At 37.3% G+C, this 20,840-nt stretch overlaps 1 protein-coding gene across 51 annotated transcripts in view; it reads right to left on the bottom strand.

Moving 5' to 3' along the window:
* Positions 1 to 690: 690 nt before the first annotated feature.
* Positions 691 to 20,840, bottom strand: part of SLMAP (sarcolemma associated protein) — a 77,289-nt gene continuing 57,139 nt past the window's right edge. For 26 of the 51 annotated variants that reach the window (XM_015293017.4, XM_015293021.4, XM_040646139.2 and 23 more), the window contains 7 exons: positions 15,374 to 15,496; positions 14,559 to 14,633; positions 10,271 to 10,591; positions 9,064 to 9,181; positions 8,212 to 8,383; positions 7,059 to 7,193; positions 691 to 2,641 (listed from right to left, as the gene is read on the bottom strand). In XM_015293017.4, coding sequence (XP_015148503.2) covers positions 2,552 to 2,641; positions 7,059 to 7,193; positions 8,212 to 8,383; positions 9,064 to 9,181; positions 10,271 to 10,591; positions 14,559 to 14,633; positions 15,374 to 15,496 — 1,034 coding nt within the window. In that variant the 3' untranslated portion in view covers positions 691 to 2,551. Of the gene's footprint in view, positions 2,642 to 3,616; positions 3,713 to 7,058; positions 7,194 to 8,211; positions 8,384 to 9,063; positions 9,182 to 10,270; positions 10,592 to 14,558; positions 14,634 to 15,373; positions 15,497 to 20,840 lie in introns of those variants that run through there. The other 25 variants (XM_025154450.3, XM_046899841.1, XM_046899848.1 and 22 more) reach the window with 4 other exon arrangements.

Raw genomic sequence — 20,840 nt, 5'->3', positions numbered from 1 at the left:
TCTCTGATGCCCTAAGGATTTCTCAAAACGCAGCATTTGTCTTTAATACAAACTCAATCCTACGTCCCAGGCAGCGCAGCTCAGCGTGGGGCACCCAGCGGCTGTGTGCTCCCCAGGGTTGGTCCCACAGAGCTCACCCCTTCCCACTGCCAGCCCCAGGGCCCGCTGCTCGGCAGGCTGTGCTGCTGGCCTCTGCTCCACCTCCTCACACCACGTCTACGTGCAACCAGCAGGGAGGAGGGAAAAGAATCAACTGCAAAAGGAACAGTGGCTGCAGGAGGGACAAACGGGGAGCTGCGGTACTAACCCCCGAGAAGGCAGCACCAGGCTCCCTTCCCCCAGAAGGGCTTTCCATATCCACTGCTCCTCCGAGCCCGTGACCTCGGCCTCAGGCACAGTCCAGCTTTCAGCTGTAATCACTATTATTTTCTCCCCAGCAGTCATGTTCCCAAGTCCTTCACGGCTCCCTCCTCCCCCCTTTCTTTCCAAAAGCCACACAGAGGAGAGAGATCAGTTAGACAAAAACTTAAACCAGTGCAAATGTGAACACAATGTAAAAAAAAACAAAACTTTTTTGGTATTACTGAACATGCTGCAGACATTGTGCCTAGTAATTATGGCAGTATCTAGCACAAAAGAAACTTAGCATGAGTCTACTGTTTTTCAAATGAGATCCAACTCAAACATGCATAGGGAGAGTAAAGTTATTTTATTAAATCATGCACATCACGTGTGTTAGTGCAAATAGTTTAATCTGTACTCCAGAAATTCTATTGTATTTTTATATCTTTACAAAATAGATTTAAAACAATTATTTACTTTAAAAAATGTAATTCTGAAGGTAAGCATTTCAGAACAATATTTGCAATAACCTATATACAAGAGGTACTGAGTACCACTGGCATACGAGTGTTCTGTGGTTGGGTGGCTTCCTGCAACTGAAAGTGATGAAATGAATGAACTAAATGACAATATTTTCTACAAGTCACTTGTGGACTATTTTTGCCGTAACTAATAATCCTCCCCATAGAAAATCCCATGTAACTTAAGACAGAACCTTTAATTAAAGGACAATGACCCTCAAAACCTTACAAGGTAAGTTATATACTAAATTTCTATTTAAATATTTAAACTACCTGTCGATTGCCATACAATTGTTTAAAGCCAATTTAATTGCTGAGATTACCTCCCTGTTTTGAAGTTTCCCTTAGCAAAGCCATTTTATTTTACCATTCTTCAGCATATTGAGTCTTCAGTAAACTTTTTTGACAGAACTGTTGAGCTGAACAGAGTAACTATAGTCTACATTTAATTCAGCAGTATCTACAGTGATTCCCACCAAAAGTCAGCAAATAGCAACGGTTATAGTACTTTGATAAGGAAAATAAACTTTGTAATGGGGACCACTGCATCATACTTACAGCCATGTGATGAGGATGCACAAAGTTTTACTACCAAATTAAAACCATCTTCGACTGACCCGTGCATGACCAGAGATGATTCCAATTCTGTAGTATTTTATGCAACGCAGAATATTTCAGCTAATCACAAGGTACTGTAGCAGTTCTCATGACGAAGTTACATCAATAAAAGCTTATTTAAAGAGCTTCCCCAGCTCAGTCAGAAAGTATCAAATGACTGAAAAAATAAACTGATACAATGTGATATGTGAAAAAGTATTCATACTTTTAAAGAACGCACCTCTTTAAATATATGAAATTTAATAAATTACATTCAAAGTAAAGTTAATGTAAGTTGAATCACTGCACTACGTCCATCAAATGACCAAGTATTTGCTCCCAGGAATACCTCAGTTCACTCAAGAACACACACATGCTCACACTCGCACACTAAATACTCTAGGCTGGTCTCCACCATCAATATCTATCTCTTTTAAGGCTGGACATGAATTGTGTTTTTTTTTTCCCCCAAAAAATCATTAATAAAAGAATCCTTATCGAAGAAAAATATGTTTCCTTCAAAAGGCGTGGTAAAAAGTTTTCTTAAGTCTTGTTCCCAGCAGCTCAGTGACAAACAGCAAGTAAAATGGCATACTAGTTTTAAGAGACATCATCATCCTGCAAGGCACTGAGCGCACTGCGTCTGTTTGCCAAGCTTCTGCAAGGTTACTTGGCTTGGGTGTCCAAATCCAAAGCGTGTTTTTCCTTTTGCATCTGGCAATCAGATTCTAAAGTACGTGCCCACAAACCTAGCCATTATAAATAATTTGGTACAAAGAAGTCTACTTTAGGCCACCGTTGTAGTATTCAGAATCCCAACAAGCTAATTTAAAACTTGCATGAAATTGTAAGCAAAAATATTGCTCACAGTATGATGAATCACAATTTTATTCCCTCTTTATAGACAGATACATTTTATACAGTTTAAAGCAAATGACCCTACTGCTGTTCTCACGCAGAGCTGTGCTGTATTAAGAGGTAAAAAAAAAAGAAAACAACAAAAAAAGGAAGAGAATTAATCTGTTTTCCCTCAGTATATGAATGTTGCCAGCTTCTAAAGGGAGGACGGTGTATGGATTCAACAACAGTTCTCATGGAGAAGCTCTGGTTAGGCCTGGGTACAGCACCACGGCTGTCACAGCAACCAAAGCTGCCATCACAGGCATCCAAGGCCATTGTCTCTGTGTGGAGAGAAAAAAAAAATCAATATCATATTTGCTCTGATTCATACTACTCACTTTACCCCGTGGTTCCTCAAAGTCCTGAGTACCTGTTGATAGGCATCACTACAGCGTTACCCACAAGCCCTACCGCAGGCTAACCCTGACCTGGAGCGGACAAAGGGAAGAACAGAACTCTTCATGACTGAGGAGACACCTTTAGCAGTTCCGTATTTCCAGCTTCGTTACCATACGCACCTCAGAGAAACTGGCTGTTCAACTTGTGAGGGCTTAAGATGTTTAAAACAGCACTTGACTGCCAGACAGGTTAGTGCAGTACTGACATCTTTAACTTGGCTTTTGAAGGATTAAATCCAGATCTATGACATCAGTTCATAACAGATCCTAGCAAAATCATTTCTAGCAGATTGTCACGACATTTTATGATGACAGTAAGAGAAGAACATACTGAGACGGTAGAGAAAATGCAAGCTGAGAGGTCAGAATACAAACCAACCACCTATTTCTCGTCTTTTTTCCGTCTTCTTCACAGCAAGTGAGAAAAATGAAAGTGTTTACAGCCAGAGAGGAATTTCTTAGTCCGTAAATAAGAACCAAAGCTTGACTTTTATTGTTATTTAGAGGCAAACTCTTCATTTTTTGTAGTTAATTAAGCAAATAAGCTTTCTTACAGGCCCTAGCATCACAGCATTGTGCAAAAGGTAGCCCATTTGCTAAAGACAAACTGAGACCAAGTTAGGAGAGGCACGTTCAGAACCAGTTAGAATGAAATTGATTGTTAGAATTAAAGGAATCAGACAGATGTTAAATGATTAGTTGATTGCTCAGCTCGTCAGTACCAACAGAATGGCGTATTAAATGAAGGGTTTGCTTCAGGTAAAGAAATACCTGTGAGCATTTCACCATGCACTATTTTATACAGAAATGGCACAAACAGGTGAGAGGGACAAACATACATCGACTGAACAGTAGTGCTTGTACCTTTCGCTACCACAATGGGCCGTAACACCAATACAGGAAAGCCAGGATTAGGCCGATGAATACGGCTGGGACGGGTTGTAATATGGAAGGCTAAAGAAGGGAAGGGATATTAAAAATCACTTTGTGCTATAAATCAATCAGGTAAAGATGATTTAGAGAGGGGAAAATAAGTCAGCGAGTTTTGTTTTAATTGAAATGTATTAAAGACATCTAATAATACAGCATTATCTAATCTGGTATACAAAGTTAGTACACCATTCTACTCGAATGAACAGGAACGTTCAAAAATAAAGGGAAGTAAGGAGAAAATACTCTAAGAAACTTCATCTCAACTTGGAATTTAGCACTTAAAAACAATAAGAATCTTAAATTATTTGCCTGTATTTTATATCCGTTTGTTCTTAGTTTTTCTGTGCAAGTAACTGGAAATCCCAACTGGATTTCGTGAGGCAGGAAGACTCGTACCAGAGATTGAATTTTTCAGCTGCTTCTTCATTCCTCCTTTCCTATATTCCAGCATCAGCCTCCAAAAAAACAATCTCTTTCCTCCATTAGTGAATCAGTAACCACTATGTCCACAGGCAAACCCAGTAGTTCAGACATTTGTGAGGTTAAACACAATGTACAATCAGCACTAAGTTACTATAAAGCAAAGAAGTACATTTCTATTAGAGATACCATAAAGATCAGCATCTCTGGTAGAGCATCAGCCTTGTGAACAAATGCAGATCTGGAGGTTGATCCAGTGATGCAGCTGGGCCAGACTACCAGCTAGCAAGACTGAAGGGGCTCATTTAGCTTATGGCCTCGTTACAAGAATCTGCACATTTTCTCAGTTATTTTCAATGAACTGGAAACTACTTTGCTTCACAATCTGGAAAGAGAGCCTCCATCCTCAAAACAATACACTAGAAGCAAAAAGGGACATATAATTTCTTTTTAAGCTTCTTCCCAGGAAGACATCTGCTTTCTCTGTATCTTAGCCTATATATTTTGTGCACAAACACAGACACACAGAGGTTAAATCCAAATCATGCTAAGTATTTTCTTAAGAACTTCTTTGTGCTGAACTCACCTTGATTTTGTTCAGCCAAATAAATATAAGATAAATTCATGTTTGGAGACTTCCTAAAATATTGTGATCCATAAATAAAATCTCATTCTGTTTCGAATTTGAGGGAGTCAATCAGAGAACCTCCAATACGGTTAAGAACACAGAAATCTCAGAATGATCTTGGAAGGTACTCTAATCTTTGCCATTCAATTCTTTCCATTATAGTAATTCAGATTTGTTGTAATCAAGGTAAATATTAGACAGACAAATCATGTGCAACTATTAATTTCCATGCAGCATTATTATTTTTTTTCTGTCATTGGTGCCACAGATCAGTGCCATCTTCCCAAAGAAAGCACATGGGCTGAAATAACCACAGCAGTGTTCAATAAAGCGCCAAAAGCTTCAGTCAACTCCGTGACAGCAGCTCATGTTCTCAAACTGTTCACATAAACAAATCCGTCATGTAAAGCGCATCAGGAAATAATCAGAGACTACAGACATGCAAGCACAAGCAATACACCACGCTGCTAAGCAGTTCAGAACACAAAACTGCAGTTCTTTTTTGTTTGGTTGGTTTTTTGGGAGTAATAAGCTTTGTCTTTCTGAAAGGGAAAGCATAAAAACTTAATATTTAAATGACGTTCTAAAAGGAACAGAGAAGCCCCCTCTCTCTTCCAGTATTTATTAGTTCACCAGATAACCTAGTGGAGTTTCCTTCAAATGATTAAATTTCACCCCTCATGAGCTTATTAAAATACATCTTTAAAATCTCCCTATTGCAGAGGAATGCATAATTAGATGCTTCATCAAAAACATGCGTTCAGTATCAGAATATGCAGATATGCAAACTCAGAGACAGACTGGCCGCAGAAATGAATAAATCCCACAGAGGGAAGCTGCGTTCTCGAGGACACTGTCCTCACAAATAGAGTAACAGATAAGGTTTCCAGCAAATAGGGGATAACAGAGCTTTAAAAATGTGACCTTGGAAGTCAGCCCAGTATTCATGATGCTTCAAATATTCCACAAAACAGACATATTTTACATTACTGATTGTGAGTAATGCTTGCTTGAATAGCAAGCTCGTCCTGCAAGTCCTTATATGGTTGGATGCTCTTCATCACAGCCTAACCTTCAGGCTTCAACTCTTGTACCTCTTCTCTAAAAATGTTTTGGCAACTGCTGTGGTTCCTTATTTCATTTTGACAATCACCTCAAATTCTTCCTAAAAATTCCCTTACCTTGCAAGCTTTCATCTGCTTCCCTTCAGTGTTTTTCTTTCCTCAACTTCCTCCCCTTTTTCATGAATCAACTTAACACTGAGATTAATGCTTAAACAGAGCAGAAACATCTCACATCTGCAGTTATTTTAGCATGATCTCTTCTATCAGAAAGTTGTTTTTTTGTAATTCTGCCTATTTCAGTAATTCAGCATTATTTAGGCATTACAGAAAATTCTAAGCAGAAGTAGGTTCCAAGAGAATATTAACATCCTATTCATGAAAATACAGCCAAAAAAAATTGAGAATGGCTTTGAGTTCTTCACATCTTTGTTAACTCTGTCAGAGGTTTGTTTTCAGTACATGGGCTATGGCATAAGTATTTATTCTGTGCCCCTAGAACACAACTTTAGAGAATAGTACTTGTAAACCTCTTATTTTGTGCTGTCCACTGTGGGAGGTCCATAACAGCAGCACAGGAAGACAACAAACCAGCCATCCCAGTACTAAAAGGCTGTAATTACTTTATAACGTCTGTCACATTCTTAACTTTTGAAGGATTTCAGAAGTCTCAGTATTAAAAAAAAAAACAACAAAAACGGCTGTCTCTAGCCATAAACTCAACACTAACAACACAACCTATCCAACTGTAACAGAAAAGAATTACTTCCATGAGTGGATAGAAAGGATGGTTCAATTGCATGTATAAAGCATGAGCTGACCAGGGATAATCATGGTTAAGAAGCGTAAGCAAGACTGGGAGGGAACACATGTTGTAATAATCACTAATAAAATAAAAGCACCCTGAAGAAAGTTGCTTAACTCATTTGCATCCAGGTTTCTCAGCTTTTACCCATGTGTCAGTCTCTGAAGCTGGGAAGTTTTGCCTAGTTCTTATGAGTTAAGTTAGATTTTGTCCAAGACAACAGTAAGGCTGTTTTTAAAACTGTCATGCAACTGTAAATCTAATTTGCATATACAATTGTACCCGTGTAATGACCTACAAATTTAATAGGTAGTACCAGAATGGAATTTTGCATGCAATATGGTACATAGCTCCTTTTAAAGTTCAGCCTCTTCTGTTCAGTACTTAGACGTTCTCTTAAGAAAACTGTCAGTGTCATAACCAGACTTCCCCAAATATTTTGTACAGACTTACGTTGTTTCCTTTTTCTTGCAGCAGCTTCAAGTTTTCTTTACACTGTTTAAGCTCTTCTGTGATTGACTGCTTTTCTTGTTCAGCCATCTCATACTTCGCCTTCAGTTCTGAGAGCACTGTCTGTGTTCTTTCATACTAAATGCAAAGAGAAAAAAGGCTACAGACCTCTGGACACCCAAAAACATGCTTACATTTGCTCAGTGTGCAGCTTCCTTTCTGTCTACACTGTGCCTAGTGTAACTTGCCTTGGATCAAAGCACTCTCTCTTTATAAAAGCAAGGTAGAAAAACCTTGTTCTGTGTTCAATTTTATCTATTGAAAACAAGTTTATTTATATTTGTCATTAATAGGGATTAGAAAGCACAGAACCAATGACCTTCAGTACTGGCATTTACCGTAACTTAGAAGGATATGCATCTTTACAAACTCATCTGATTAAACACACAAAGATTAGCAAGACTGCTCCTTTCAAATTCCAAAAATGGTAAGGAATGTGACAGGGATGACTTCATGACAAAACAAAGAAAAAGATTGTGAAACACAAACTAATAGCAGTGACTGGCGGAAACTTCACTCAAGCTGCCCCTAAAAATAAACAAGTAATTGACAGAGACAGCAGCCTTCTTCCAGACATGATTTTCAGAAGTCACGCTCGAAATGCTAGCTTTTCCTTCTGTGCTTGTTAATTATCTGTAAAAGCCTGATGATCCATTCCAAAGAAAGGACAAACAGACCTTGAAAGAATGTGTAGGTCTGTTGTGAAATCAAATGTAAATCTAACTAGAAAGATCATATTGACAAAAAGAAAATCCATTTCGACTCATAATAGCTAACAAGACTTAACACAGTGATGATCAGAAACATTTTGAATAAGGGTTCACCTGACTGAACAGCTTATAAGTACGTTCACTAAGGTAATGCATTGAAAGCAAACTTTATCTAAAGTTCCCAGAACTTTTCCCCAGCTGTTTTATTTTAAATCTTCCTTTGAGATTTGACTCCCAACCTACATATTGTTAGCTAACACAAATGTACTTGCAATTAAAAGAAGAAAAAGTTTAATTACTAAAAAATTTGTACTTTTTACTTGTTCTATATTGAAATAAAAGGAAAATCACAGGCACTGGATTCACTCAAAACAGTTCCATGTTACCTCTTTCTGAACATCCTTTGCTTGACTCTCAGCTTCACTGAGCTGGCTTTTTAGACTAGCTGCATCCTGTTGATGTTTTTCTCTCAAAGATCCCATTTGATCTTCAAGTTCTTTTCGAGACATTTCAAGAACACTTATATTGCTGGTTAGAGCTAAACTCTGCTTCTGAGAGCTGAAAAACAAAATTCAATCAGTTCCTCCTCTACTTCAAATTTAAACAGAAATGATTTGTTTTAAACCAGTTTTTGTTCTCTGAGCTTCATGTTATTTTTATTTAATATGGAGAAATCATCTTGGAGCAATCATAGAACCAAAAGATCAACACTGATTTCCCATGCAAAGTACTGATATAACAGATAGGCCATAGACTTGCTTCTAAAAACATGCAAAAATAAGTGCACGTGTATAAGTTATATTATAGATTATAAATACTTTCATTCTTATGTCTTCAGTTTCTTAGTTATTATTCACTATTATTTATTCCAAAGCATTTTGAAACAAACTTGTAATTTGAAGGAAGAAGCCTGTCCAAGGTTTTTAGAAGCACTTCAGTTACTTGCACACATGCTTCTTTGCTTATTTCATTGACATAAGATAAGAGCAAAATAAATCAGGATACCTTCTAAAACACCTGAGCAGTAATACAGAAGCATTTGCAGGCAGAAAAAAAAGCTTGGTATAACTAGATGATATGAAAGCATGTTCTGCCAAAAATTGTGATACTAAGGAACTTTCAACGCATTTATCACGAACACCATCAGACATTTAAGAACCACTTTTGGGAAGAAAAAAGAATAATCATGATCTCAAGCTTCTATGATACTTTCCTAGACAAGCTCATTGTTCCCTTACCTAGAAAGCTCCTTCTCTTGTCGCTGAAGTTCAGATGCAAGCGAAGTATTTTCCTTCCTTAGCGTAACACATTCAGCTTCCAGAACACTCCACTCTGCCTTCAACTTTTCAAGTTCACCTGTAATTAAGAATATTCAATCCAAGTACAGTAATTTCATGAATACTTCAAACAGCACCCACTAGTAAATGTTTCAAAAGCTGCTATTAGCTGTAAATCTCCAGTGATTATAATTGTGTTACATGAATTCTATCACAAGGATCTATGAAACATACAACAGTATCTCTTGCTGTGAGGAAGAGTTTGTGTGCCATCACTCAAGCTAGTGCTCCTCTTAATGTGAGCTCCTTTCAGGCACAAAGCAGTAGAAAATTGTCTCGCTTATGGGTCTACATTAGAAGCAGTGACAGAAAAGCATATTTGAAGAAGTTCATTTCTTGACAGAAAATAGGAAACAAATTGAAAGTAATGAACAATAATGAGATACCATGTCTCTCCTACATGGAACAGAACATTTAAAACAATAGCTAAAGGGTTAAAATGAGACCTTTGAAATAAAATCAATCCACGGCAAAATTGATTTTTATCAATTATCAATTTTATAATCTGAATTGGAAAAAGCTTCTCTGACAGCTTCACAAAGATTCACTAACCCAGAATTCAAAACACACATTTTACATATACCAGCTTCTTGTCAGTGTTTACAATGTTTTTCAACTCTTCAACTCCCTTAGTAGATCATCCAAGATCTGAGGCTACAGGCCTGGACTAGTGGCTCTCAACCCACCTAGTGGGTGCGCTACATGTAAAGTGAAGTGCAAATGAATGAGTCTCATAGATCTGTACAAAGTGCTTTTATATCTCTACATCATGTTTCCAGAATAAAACTTTAATTCTGTATGTACTGTAACACAGAGGGAGACTGCATTAACAATTTTATTAAGCCATACAGCACAGTCTCAAGTGAAGCTTGAAAGTTGAGAAGCTGTCCATTTACAGGCTTAAATTATATACATTTCCTTATAAAGATCTTATGTCTTTATGCAAGTTCTTTTGGAAACCTGTGGCTGTAACAATCCCTCTAACAGCACAAGTTTTCCACGTGGCATTATATTTAGCCTACTTTTGACATCAGAAGTGTATCTAATCTAATTTAAGAGAAGGATGATGCTGTTAGTGCTGGTCTGTGACACCCTATTAAGAAAGTACCTTTCAAACGAGTAGCCTCCTCCTTATGCTGCTCCTCACACTGCTGACACCTAAGCTGAAAACTGGCTTGTAGACTGACAATTTCTTTTTCATAATCTGAGGCATCTTTCCGCCACCGTTCCAGTTCCGCTCGCACGGTCTGTAGTTCTTCTTGCAAAGCAGAAATATCTGTATCTCGTTCCGATGCTGCCTTTTCTGCTACTTGTTGAAGTGACAGAATCTCATTCTGAGCACTGACTAGTTCGTTTCGAGTGCTAGAAATTTCACTCTCCTTCTCCTCACGAAGATTCTCAATATCTTCCTGTAACCTCTGCAACTGAGCTGGAAAACACACATTGTTATGATTTTATAAACTGCATTTACGGAAAAACTAAAATGACTTTAAAAATCTCAACTTGTTGATATTTAATAGAACTAAAGAAGCCTAATGCAATTAAAAGTACATTAACCTTGTCAAATGATTTTCCTTTAAAGAAAATGTGGGGTCATACATGACAGAGAGTTAAACAAGAATTAGGGTCGGACAAAGCTTTTTTACACAGCGTTCTCCTGTGTAACATAAAAGCAACTCTCCCGAAATCTGAAACCAAGATTTCGATCCAACTTGGTTGTAAGCAAAACAAGGATTATAGAAAAAGATGCTGGGGATTAGGGAACAAGACGGAATGAAAGAAAGCTTCTGTGACAAGCCAAACAGATCTGCAAAGCTACATTGGAAACATCTGCCTGTTCAGCAGTTGAAGTTAATTTGTGATGTCTTTAAACATTTGAGGCACAGAGTCTAGCTTCTACTTCGTTCTCCAAACTTGTAGTAAAGGAATTAAAACTACTTCTTTGTAAAAAGCATTTTGGAAAGGTCAAGATGAATTCTGGATGGGAAGTGACAGCTTCACCTAATATACTGAACCACAAGTGGTCCTTTATTGTTCATGACATGCAGCAGTCACATAAGGGCTAGGTTATTCAGCATTTCTCAACTGCATGAAGCAAACCTTTTAAATTATTCCCACTCAAAACTGTTTGGTTACTAAATGCATCTCCTCCGAGCACGAATATTTCTCATAAATATTCATGCAAATAGAATCCTGTGCAAATACTTAGAAGGAAAGTATGACAGTAAGAAGAATAAAATGGTTAAGCTCTAGCTGATAGAAGGAAAAATTATGATTTCCCAAGTGTTTTTTGTTTATCTTTTTGAAGTACACCAATCAACGTTCACATGTACTTCAATGATTTTCAATCACTGGATAAAGCAATTACCAAAATTAGTTAAGAACTGCTCTGAGAAGAAAAGATCAAATTTCTTAGTTCCCCTAATAGAAAATACCATAGAGGGTAAGAATTATCATCTTAAAGCTGTATGTCACTTTTTCTGAAGCAAAGGGCAAACAAGGACAGCAGAAAGCACCGCAGAGACAACCAAGGTTGAGTAACTTTCACAGACTTCTTGTACTTATTTTTGTTCTCTCAGTCCACTCTAGAGGATGATAAGAGTGTAAATGAGTCATGCTGAAAACTGAGACAACATAAAAACTGCTCAAGGGAGACTTTCTTGACAGCTATATGTGATGTTTGATACCCTCCAGTCATTTCACATACAGTGATAGAAGTACAATTCTTATACAGGTATAATCTAGAAACTTTGCTGCTAGTTGATGTACTGTAAAGAAACGGCAACATATTTCCCCCTCCTCTCAACAGGCTCCAACAAGGCTTTATCAAGATTTATCTCATTAGATGAACTAAAGAATCTCTAAATAACACAGTTCTGTACTCTGAAAGGAAAATACAGCATAGAAAAAAAACATGATAGCTATTATGTATTGCAATACATAATGGCTATTATAGACTATACTAAGTAGGGTTTCACAACAATCTTGTCTAAGATGAAGCAGTATATTTGTTCTGGAACAGACAGCAGCATGATGCATTTTTGCATACATGAGCAATATGAGGCTTATTACCATCCCATTAGTTTGGAAACAATTTCTATATGACTATCCTAACAGAAAAGTAATCAAAGTAGTAGATGAGACCAATCAGACAGTAAGAAAACAGAACATTAATCTTTGCCTTGCCACATATTGTTACATTAGACGCTTTGAACATCCCAAATCATTATGCTAGGAAACAATCTGTTTCTAAAACACCAAGAATTCAGACTTGCTAACATAACAGGAGTCCATCAATAAGCAAAGGAATGATTTTTCAACCCATATCTTCCTTACATTATTTTCTTTATCAAGCTCAACTGAGTTCCTGCTCCTCACTAATTGTAGTTTTTCAAAGAAGTTTTCATTTTCTTCTTTCTGCCTTATTTATGAACAGCACTGCCTTGAAATTCTTAGGCATGAAAACAAGCATGGCATGAATGAACATACAAAAATATACAAGTGTTTCTGAAGTTTGATGAGTTGTAAAAGTACCTTACACAGGAAGAATACTGGAATGGTCTCTGAAACATTGGGTGTAATTTGGAAGGGTGATTAGAAATAAAGCTTCCATTACATCTCTTAATTATGTAAACCATTATCTCATCTGAACTGAATGTTGCACTCTTTTTTTTTTTAAAGTAATAGCTAGTTACTTGAGATACAAGGATTTCCTTGCGTTACCTATCTGCTCATCTAAGGAGCTTCACAAGTAGAGACAGGATGTCAGTTGTTTCTATGGCACCCTCTCTTCTGTATGACAAACACAGAAGCCATGTAGCACCGGCTGACCTAAAATACTGATTCCATGCAAATACTTCAAGAAATGTTACTGCATGAAGTTGTCCAGGTTTTTTTCTCCACTACAGTTCAGAGAGGCTGCCAAGAGAGAACAATGACATCATGGCAACCTTTCCCAAGTTGTGAGATATGCCACACCCTGAGAGTTTGGGAAGCAGCAAGCCCATGACTAACATCAGAATGCCTTAAACTACAATGGAGAGAGATGAGCAAAAAACATTTGCAAGACTCTCTTGGAAAGCATCCAAGAGACGAAGCCACACTGCAGTTAAGCATGGCTCTGGCAAGCTTCTACTCTTTTTTTTTTTTCTAAGAGAGAATTTTTTTTTAAAGAGATAAATATGTATTTCTTTGCTCTGCATACAACTGCCCATCAGACTGTAATTTTTAACTTCTGCTACAGCATTCTTTTCTTGGCAAATTTTCATTCTTAGCAGGACAAAATTCAAAATTAATAACTTCTCTGGTTTGGAAGGGATGTAAGCTCCTCTTCCTTAGAGGAGCAATAGCAGACGACCTAAATATGCTTAGCTGACATCCCTATAAAACAGTGCAATCACACAAGCTTCTCAGTGAATGTACCTGGTATACATCAAGTATCACATCCCATAACAAAGTACTATACATTAAAATATCTTTAGCAAACCATTTTTATTTCCTATGGGGAAAAAAACATAGATGTTAGTACATCTGCCCGTTTGTTCATGTCTTCTAACCATCATTCTGTTCAAGCCGAATGAGGTATGAAGGTTCTACATGTTTAACAATCAACAGCTGAATTCACAATCGGTGTTTACACTAATGTTTGCTCTAAGGAAGAGTCCTAGTATAACCCTTATTGATTTAAAGGCAGGATAGATAGCCTTTTGACCAATGAGCTTGAGCTATCACAATTCTTTTAAAACAGCAGGCAACACAAGGATGTAGGAGAAGCTGAGATATTCAACAAATCCGTATCAAGACAGACTTGGTTAGTTCCACTCTCTGTCAATACAGAGCTTCACTAGTTTGGAAATGATAGCTTTTGTGTCATGAATAAGAGTTACATAAATCACTGGATTTGGTTCTGCTATAATTATTTTGGGCTGAAAGAAGCATGACAGTGGTCATACTGTTTTTCATAGAACAGTGTCCCTGTTGAAGAAATTTTACAGCATACTAAGGTTAAACGCAGATTTGGAGGGATTAAAAATGATTCAAAAAGTTCTACCAATAAAGCGAAGAGATTGAGAAAAACAAAAGGATAAGCACTCTAAATGTTTGAGAAGGTAAAACAGTCACAGTAAGAATCCCTGGATCATTCAAAGCTGGCAAAGACTGAAGAGAGAGGGAAAAGGGGAATATGTTACAGGTAACATCTGCATTTTCTAAGTTATAACTGAAAACAGAAATTGACAGGCAATATTTCAAAATATAAATCAGAGATATTGTAAAAAAAAATGGATTTAAAACACACATTCACTTCACATTTTCCTTAATTGTGCTTATAACAACACAGAAACAGCTAAAGCTATACATTTTTCCTAGGAAAGTGGAGTGAAAAAGTTATTTCTTACCTTGCAGAACATTTATTTGCTTGTTAGATTCTTCAACTTGCACTCTATATGCTCTTCTCTCTTCTTCCAACAGCGCTATAAATGAAAGTGAATACGTGCCCAAAAGTTTGTTAGTAAGAAGTATTTCAGTTTTCTAATTAGTTTTAGTCATGACTTCCTCTTAACTGAAAAGATTAGAGCAATCAGATTATTCCAGTAAGTTAAAGCTAGTTAACTGTGTAAGTAGTTTAACAAAAAGACCAAATTAGAGATATTACTCCATTATCATGTAGTATTGCAATTAATTTGAAACTAATATAATCAGCTGTCTGATCCAGAAACTACATGTCCTAAACGACAACTGGCAGAGGGGTGGGAAGAAGAAAAAGCTATAAATACCTCTTAGAACACTGAACAATATGTAATTAAACTAGACTACACTGCTTCTTGTTAAAAACAACCAGTTTTGTTGACAACAAAGATACAGCTCCATATTTAAAAGGATGATCACTGAATACATTAAACTACATTCACTATCTAACTGAAATATGGATGAATCAATAATTCAAGAATATATTTGATAAGGACGAAATACAATGGAGCTCACGTATGTATTCAATACTACGAAAAGAAGTTGGTCATTCTTGAGTGAAAAAGTCAGGGGCTCAATCTGGCTGATTATACATTAAAAGAGAACAAAACAAACTTTCTGTGCAGGAGATGGCAGTGTTAGGAACCAAATCTAACAGTCAACAAAACCAGAACCCCTTCTAAGACTACGTGATAAATGCAATTTTAAAGGATACCCTACATAACCAAGTTGATCTGGGTCTCACCTTGAAGTTCAAAGCATTTTTGTTTACTTGTTCTAGCTAGCTCTTGGGCTTCAATCAGCTCCTTGTGCAGCTGCTGAATTTCTTGCTTAGCCTCAGTCTCTGATTGTGCACCCTGCAGTTCATCTGATAAAAGAACATTTTCTTTAAAGCATACATTTCTACAACCATTTATTTTGCACTACTATGTGATGTCTGGTGATTTTCTATGCAAGTAATCCAGAGTTAGTTAAGTAAAGTCAAAATTGGATTAGGTAAATATTAGAAAAAATATTAATATATTTTAAAAGGAAGAAAACATACGCATACTTTAAAATATCAATTATAAAAACATGCAGTAAAACAAAAAGAACACACAAATTCAAGAGTTTCAAAAAATACTGTATTAATTAGCAAAGCTGCCTGTATTGACATAAAAGAAGAAACAATCAGCAAGACTATCCTTGGCTGCATTAACTACTTATCTACTTTTAGAAGGAAGCTACTGTAACCTCCTCCCCCCGCACACACTTTGAACAAGGACTCTGTGCCATCCAACCCGATCAGGTATCTAAATATCCAATCATGCGAAACTAAATAATGAAAATACATGTTCCTCCCTGCAAGCTTTGTATTAATTAAAAACGCATGCAAAATACCTCTTGGGATTGATTACAGGAAATGACACACAGTCATGGAAATCAAATACTTTTAAAGCGGAAGTTTTTGGGTAATTTAAATCACAGAAGAAGAAAAATATGTATTTGTCATCGAATGGGTGCATATTAGGAATTAGATGCAGAAACCTAAAGAGGAAGACAACACCCTAGCCTGAAGTTATTTGTAATATCAGGAACGGAAGGCAAGAAGCACTTCTGCACCAAATTCTCCCTAGGCAGCACCTGTGCAGAAAGATCTTTCGTAAGTATAACAGACTATATCTTTAAAATCTTTATATCACAAATGACAGAATCATAGCTGTTGGAAGGGACCTCTGGAGACTGTCAAGCCCAACCTCCTGCTAAAGCATGTTCCCTACAGCAGGTCACACAGGTAGGCTTCCAGACAGGTCCTGAATATCTCCAAAGAAAGTCTTCACAACCTCTGTGGGCAGCTGGTGCCAGTGCTCTGTCACCCTCAAAGTAGAGGTTTCCTTATGTTCAGACACAACTTCCCATGTTCCAGCTTGTGCCCGTAGCCCCTCCCTCCATTTCTGGGCACTGCTGAAAAGCATCTGACCCCATCCATTTGACTCTCACTCTTGAGGTATTGATAAGATCCTCCCTCCCCCCCTTCAGTCTCCTCCTGGCTAAACAACCCCAGGTCTCTCAGCCTTTCCTCATGAGGGAAATGCTCCAGGCCCCTCATGATCTCTGTGGCCCTCCTCTGGACACTCCCAGCAGTCCCCTGTCTTTCTTGAAGGGAGGAGCCCTGAACTAGAAACAGCACTCCAGATGTAGTCTCATCAGGGCAAAGTAGAGGGGGAGGATCACTTCCCTCGACCTGCTGACCATCATCTTATTAATACACCCAGGCTGGGTGAGAAAGGTAAAGGAGGGAAATCAGTGAAACAGTTCACAGGACATCATGGGAGACAGGAAGGTATACACATTGCACAGCGCTGTGACTGATAAACATCCATCACTACAGATTAAGATGAAGTCAGACTGCAGAGAGCAAAAACCCAAAAGGTAAATTTTGTTTTCTTTATTAAGGAAACTGATGAAGTTATTCTAAAGTTCTCATACTGTGTTCCTCTAAGAAAAGAAGCTGTGTCTTTCCCATTCTCACAGTAATGAATTGGTGGGATCAAGGGGCAGAGATATGGATACACGTGCACTTCTAGGCTTTTTCAGAACAAAATTATGAGAGCAGAAAGAACAAAGAGGACCCAATATCTCATCCAAATACTTTCTTTTATAAGCTTATTATAATTTCTAGCCCAGATTTCTCCTTACTGGAGACGTTTTGTTCCTAGCTTCTCATGGATAAAGATTTGTGGCAATTAGATTTCAGTCCTTAATGAGACTGCTCAGAAGAAATGGATGAGGGAGTTGACAAATTATGTTCAAATCATGCCTCATAAAGAAGCAGTGTCTCAAAACAAACAATAGACACACTAAATGAACGTCCTAGTGGACAGCATTTTCCAATCAGTGGAAGGACACATCATGAAAGATGACATGGCTTTAAAGGAGATGAGGAATTCAATTTATGGGACAGCACAATCAGTTTTGCAGAGTGACAACATGTGTCAAGGTAAAAACTCTTTCCTACTCAAATGCAATAGAGTAGTTTCCACACACCTGATAAGCTTCTAAACCAAAAGGCAATAAATATAATCACAACTGTGGAAAAAAACAGGTTTTCAGTCTCACATAAACAGACACATTCTTTCATGGCTTCTGGTAAAAGCAAACGTCACTTCAGTGCTAGCACTGAGATTTGAAAAATAGTACCTTGATGGTATTGCTATATTCACAACCAGTAAAACTGCTATTGGGTTTAGACACAATCCATCAGGTATTCAATACTGGAGTAACTGTTCTCAGAAATCTAAGCAGAGTTCTACCATTAAGATAATTAAAAAAAAACTCCACCAAATGAACAAACGAAAAACAACACCAAACACCCATCCTCACAGGAAGTTTTCATCTGTGACCAGATTTTTTGCTATCTTGTAAGAGATTCTCCACCCCACTTTTTCCACGCCTATCCCAACACAATCACGTTTCCCTTAACACCAGGTTGTTAACGTGATCTGTAACAAATCACTCCCAAAGTACATTAAAGCTCCTTCTCCCTCATTCTGGCTCTCAAAAAGAAGTCTAACGCATAGGTCAGTTTTGAGGAAAAGCAACTGCTTCCAGAACATTAAAGATTATGAGAGCGTGTGAAGGTATTTTTTCAATCGAACATAAACTTAGATTTTGCAACCTCAGAACCAATAAAGTTTTAGTTAAAAAAGACCAACAAAACTGAGATTAAATCAACATTTACAAGCATGAAGATAGTAACTAAGCTCTGTTTATGTTTGTCTTTATATTTTTGTTTTGATAGGAGATTACAGAAGCACGCACAGGCTGTGGCGTTGATTCATGTCTTAGCCATATGCCCGGCCTGTGGTAGAAACTACCTGAATAGGCTGATGTTTCTCCCAAGTCTCACAACAGTTCCCTTTCAGAGCTGGACACGACTTCTGAGGTTACTCAGATGAGTATCTTCAGAGTACTCGTGATTCAGATAAGACAATTAAAAACCCGAGTTATCTTCAGCTTTGTAAGATTCACAGAAAACTCGTCATACACACAGAATCACAGAATGGCTTGGCTTGGAAGGGATCTCAAGGACCATCATGTCCCAGCCCCCCTGCCACAGGCAGAGTTGCGAGCTGCTAGATGAAGTACTAGATCAGCTTTTTGCCACATAAGTGTGTTTGTCATATATGTGAAATACATACTTGGCTATCACTGCAACAATTAAAAAATGGTTACCAAGCTTTCTGAATAAGATCACTGCCGGTTCTCAATATTTATTAAGTAAACTAACACTATTCAGAGGACTAAACTATTCAGTAAACATTTTTTAATAAGATCCCATGCTGGAGTTACTAACAAACACGCGGAAGTTGACAAGATCATTGAACTTCCAGCGGCATTTATTGCTTCTAACCATCTGTTCATCGTATACTTGTTTTCAGCTTCGCAATTTTTCTTTGTAATAAGTAGTTGCAGGCAGCCTATATAGAAATGTCCAAGGAACTCTTATAAATGGCCCATAGAGATGTTTACCTCCTGAAAAAAAAAAATAGCAGCTCTGCTAATCTGTGCAAGTTTTTCCCCTTCCTCATCTCTGCCAGATTCTGCCTCGTATAAAGTTGAAACAAATCCTGAATGCACTCAGAATTTATTGATGGAAAATACACTTGGAGGAAACTACAGCAATTTAACATCTCATCATTTTCTTGTTCCATGTATTTGTGTTCTACATTCCAGCAGTTAAACAAAAAGGAGCACTGCCTCCTCCAGCAGCCATTTCCTCATTCCAAACAGCTGCCAGATCCGAAATGTTCTCACTCTTCCTTAATTATAGGAATGCATAACAAACCCACTTGAAAGTCTCTCTGTGGCAAATAAGATCCTTTTTAGGGCAAAATCAGGCATATGAAGTAGCTCTGACAAAACTGCAAATAAAACTTTGATCTTCAGGACTCTTCATAAAAATTACACAGGCATATGATTCATTGTACAGATATTTTTAAATGTTTTCATGAGAGCAAAATAGGAATGTCCATAAATAGCCTCAAGAGAAGAAGAGTTATGCTAGTTAATTATAACATGTAATTCAATAGCAAATAGGCATTTTTCAACTGGATGAAGACAAATGAAACAATGCGAAACATCCACATGAGCAAAAGAATGTTTCCATGTTATAGAAAAGTTTACTTTAGTCTTTTAAGAGTTCAGTTACCCTTTCCCTTCAGTTTAATACACCCTAGATCACAGGCGTTCAACCTTTTGGCTTGCCTGGACCACACTGAGTGAAGAGGAATAGTCTTGGGCTGCATATGTAACATAGTTAACGTATGTAACAAAATGTTTTTTTAAACACATTTTTTTATTAAAACAAGAAAAATAAGAGGGCAACAAAACCATAGAACTAGCGGGGGTTGAACTCACGTTCCCTAGATGGAGGAAGTGTAACTACATCCAACCCTAGACACGATGCGACAAGCTTCAAAGCTGAGAAGTAGAATGCTCACAGCCTTACCTCATTCTAGGGCTACTGAAGGCAACCTGACAGAGCCTACGAGGACTAAACTTCAATTTAGGCAGAAGTCAGTCACAGATTTTCAACCTAAGACTATGGCCTACTTTCAATGTGTCAGCAGAGGACAAATAAGGTATCCAGCCAAACATGAGTAGTCTTCAGTTGGCTACACGGGAGCAGTCATTTTCACTGATTAAAATATATATATATATATATAATATATATATAATTAGATAGAGAGGTATTACTCTATATATTTATATAGACTTTTTTGTTTGTTTGTTTTTTACAATCCAGAAAGGTAGAAATATCATTAAATCAGTAGATCCACTGATGTGTTTTCTTTTCTTGTTGTCCTCTTCCCCAGAGTATTTATTTAAGATATTTAGCTAACTGCTTTTGTTTTATAAATACACTTTACACAAAGGTTGTATGCATTCATTGCTATTCATACAGGCATTAACATAAAACCTAAATGGAAAGTGGTCACTGTCATGAACACTTGAATTATTTTAAGCTATGTTGAACTGAAATTCACTGGAAAACATCATATTCAATTTTTGGTTTCTTGTCTAGAAAAAAAAATCCACGTACCATATACTTTGAAGTCCTTTCTATCAGAAAATAGGGAAGTGTAAGCAAATAGAGGAAAAAGCTCTTTTACAGTTCTCCTAAATAGAATTATGGTTTCCTGTCTTTCTAAACTATGAAGAGCTGTCAC

This window comes from Gallus gallus, chromosome 12, assembly GCF_016699485.2.
Source record: "Gallus gallus isolate bGalGal1 chromosome 12, bGalGal1.mat.broiler.GRCg7b, whole genome shotgun sequence".
Lineage (NCBI taxonomy): Eukaryota > Metazoa > Chordata > Aves > Galliformes > Phasianidae > Gallus > Gallus gallus.
Note: the sequence above shows the minus strand (reverse complement) of the source record. Positions and strands in the feature narration are given on the sequence as shown.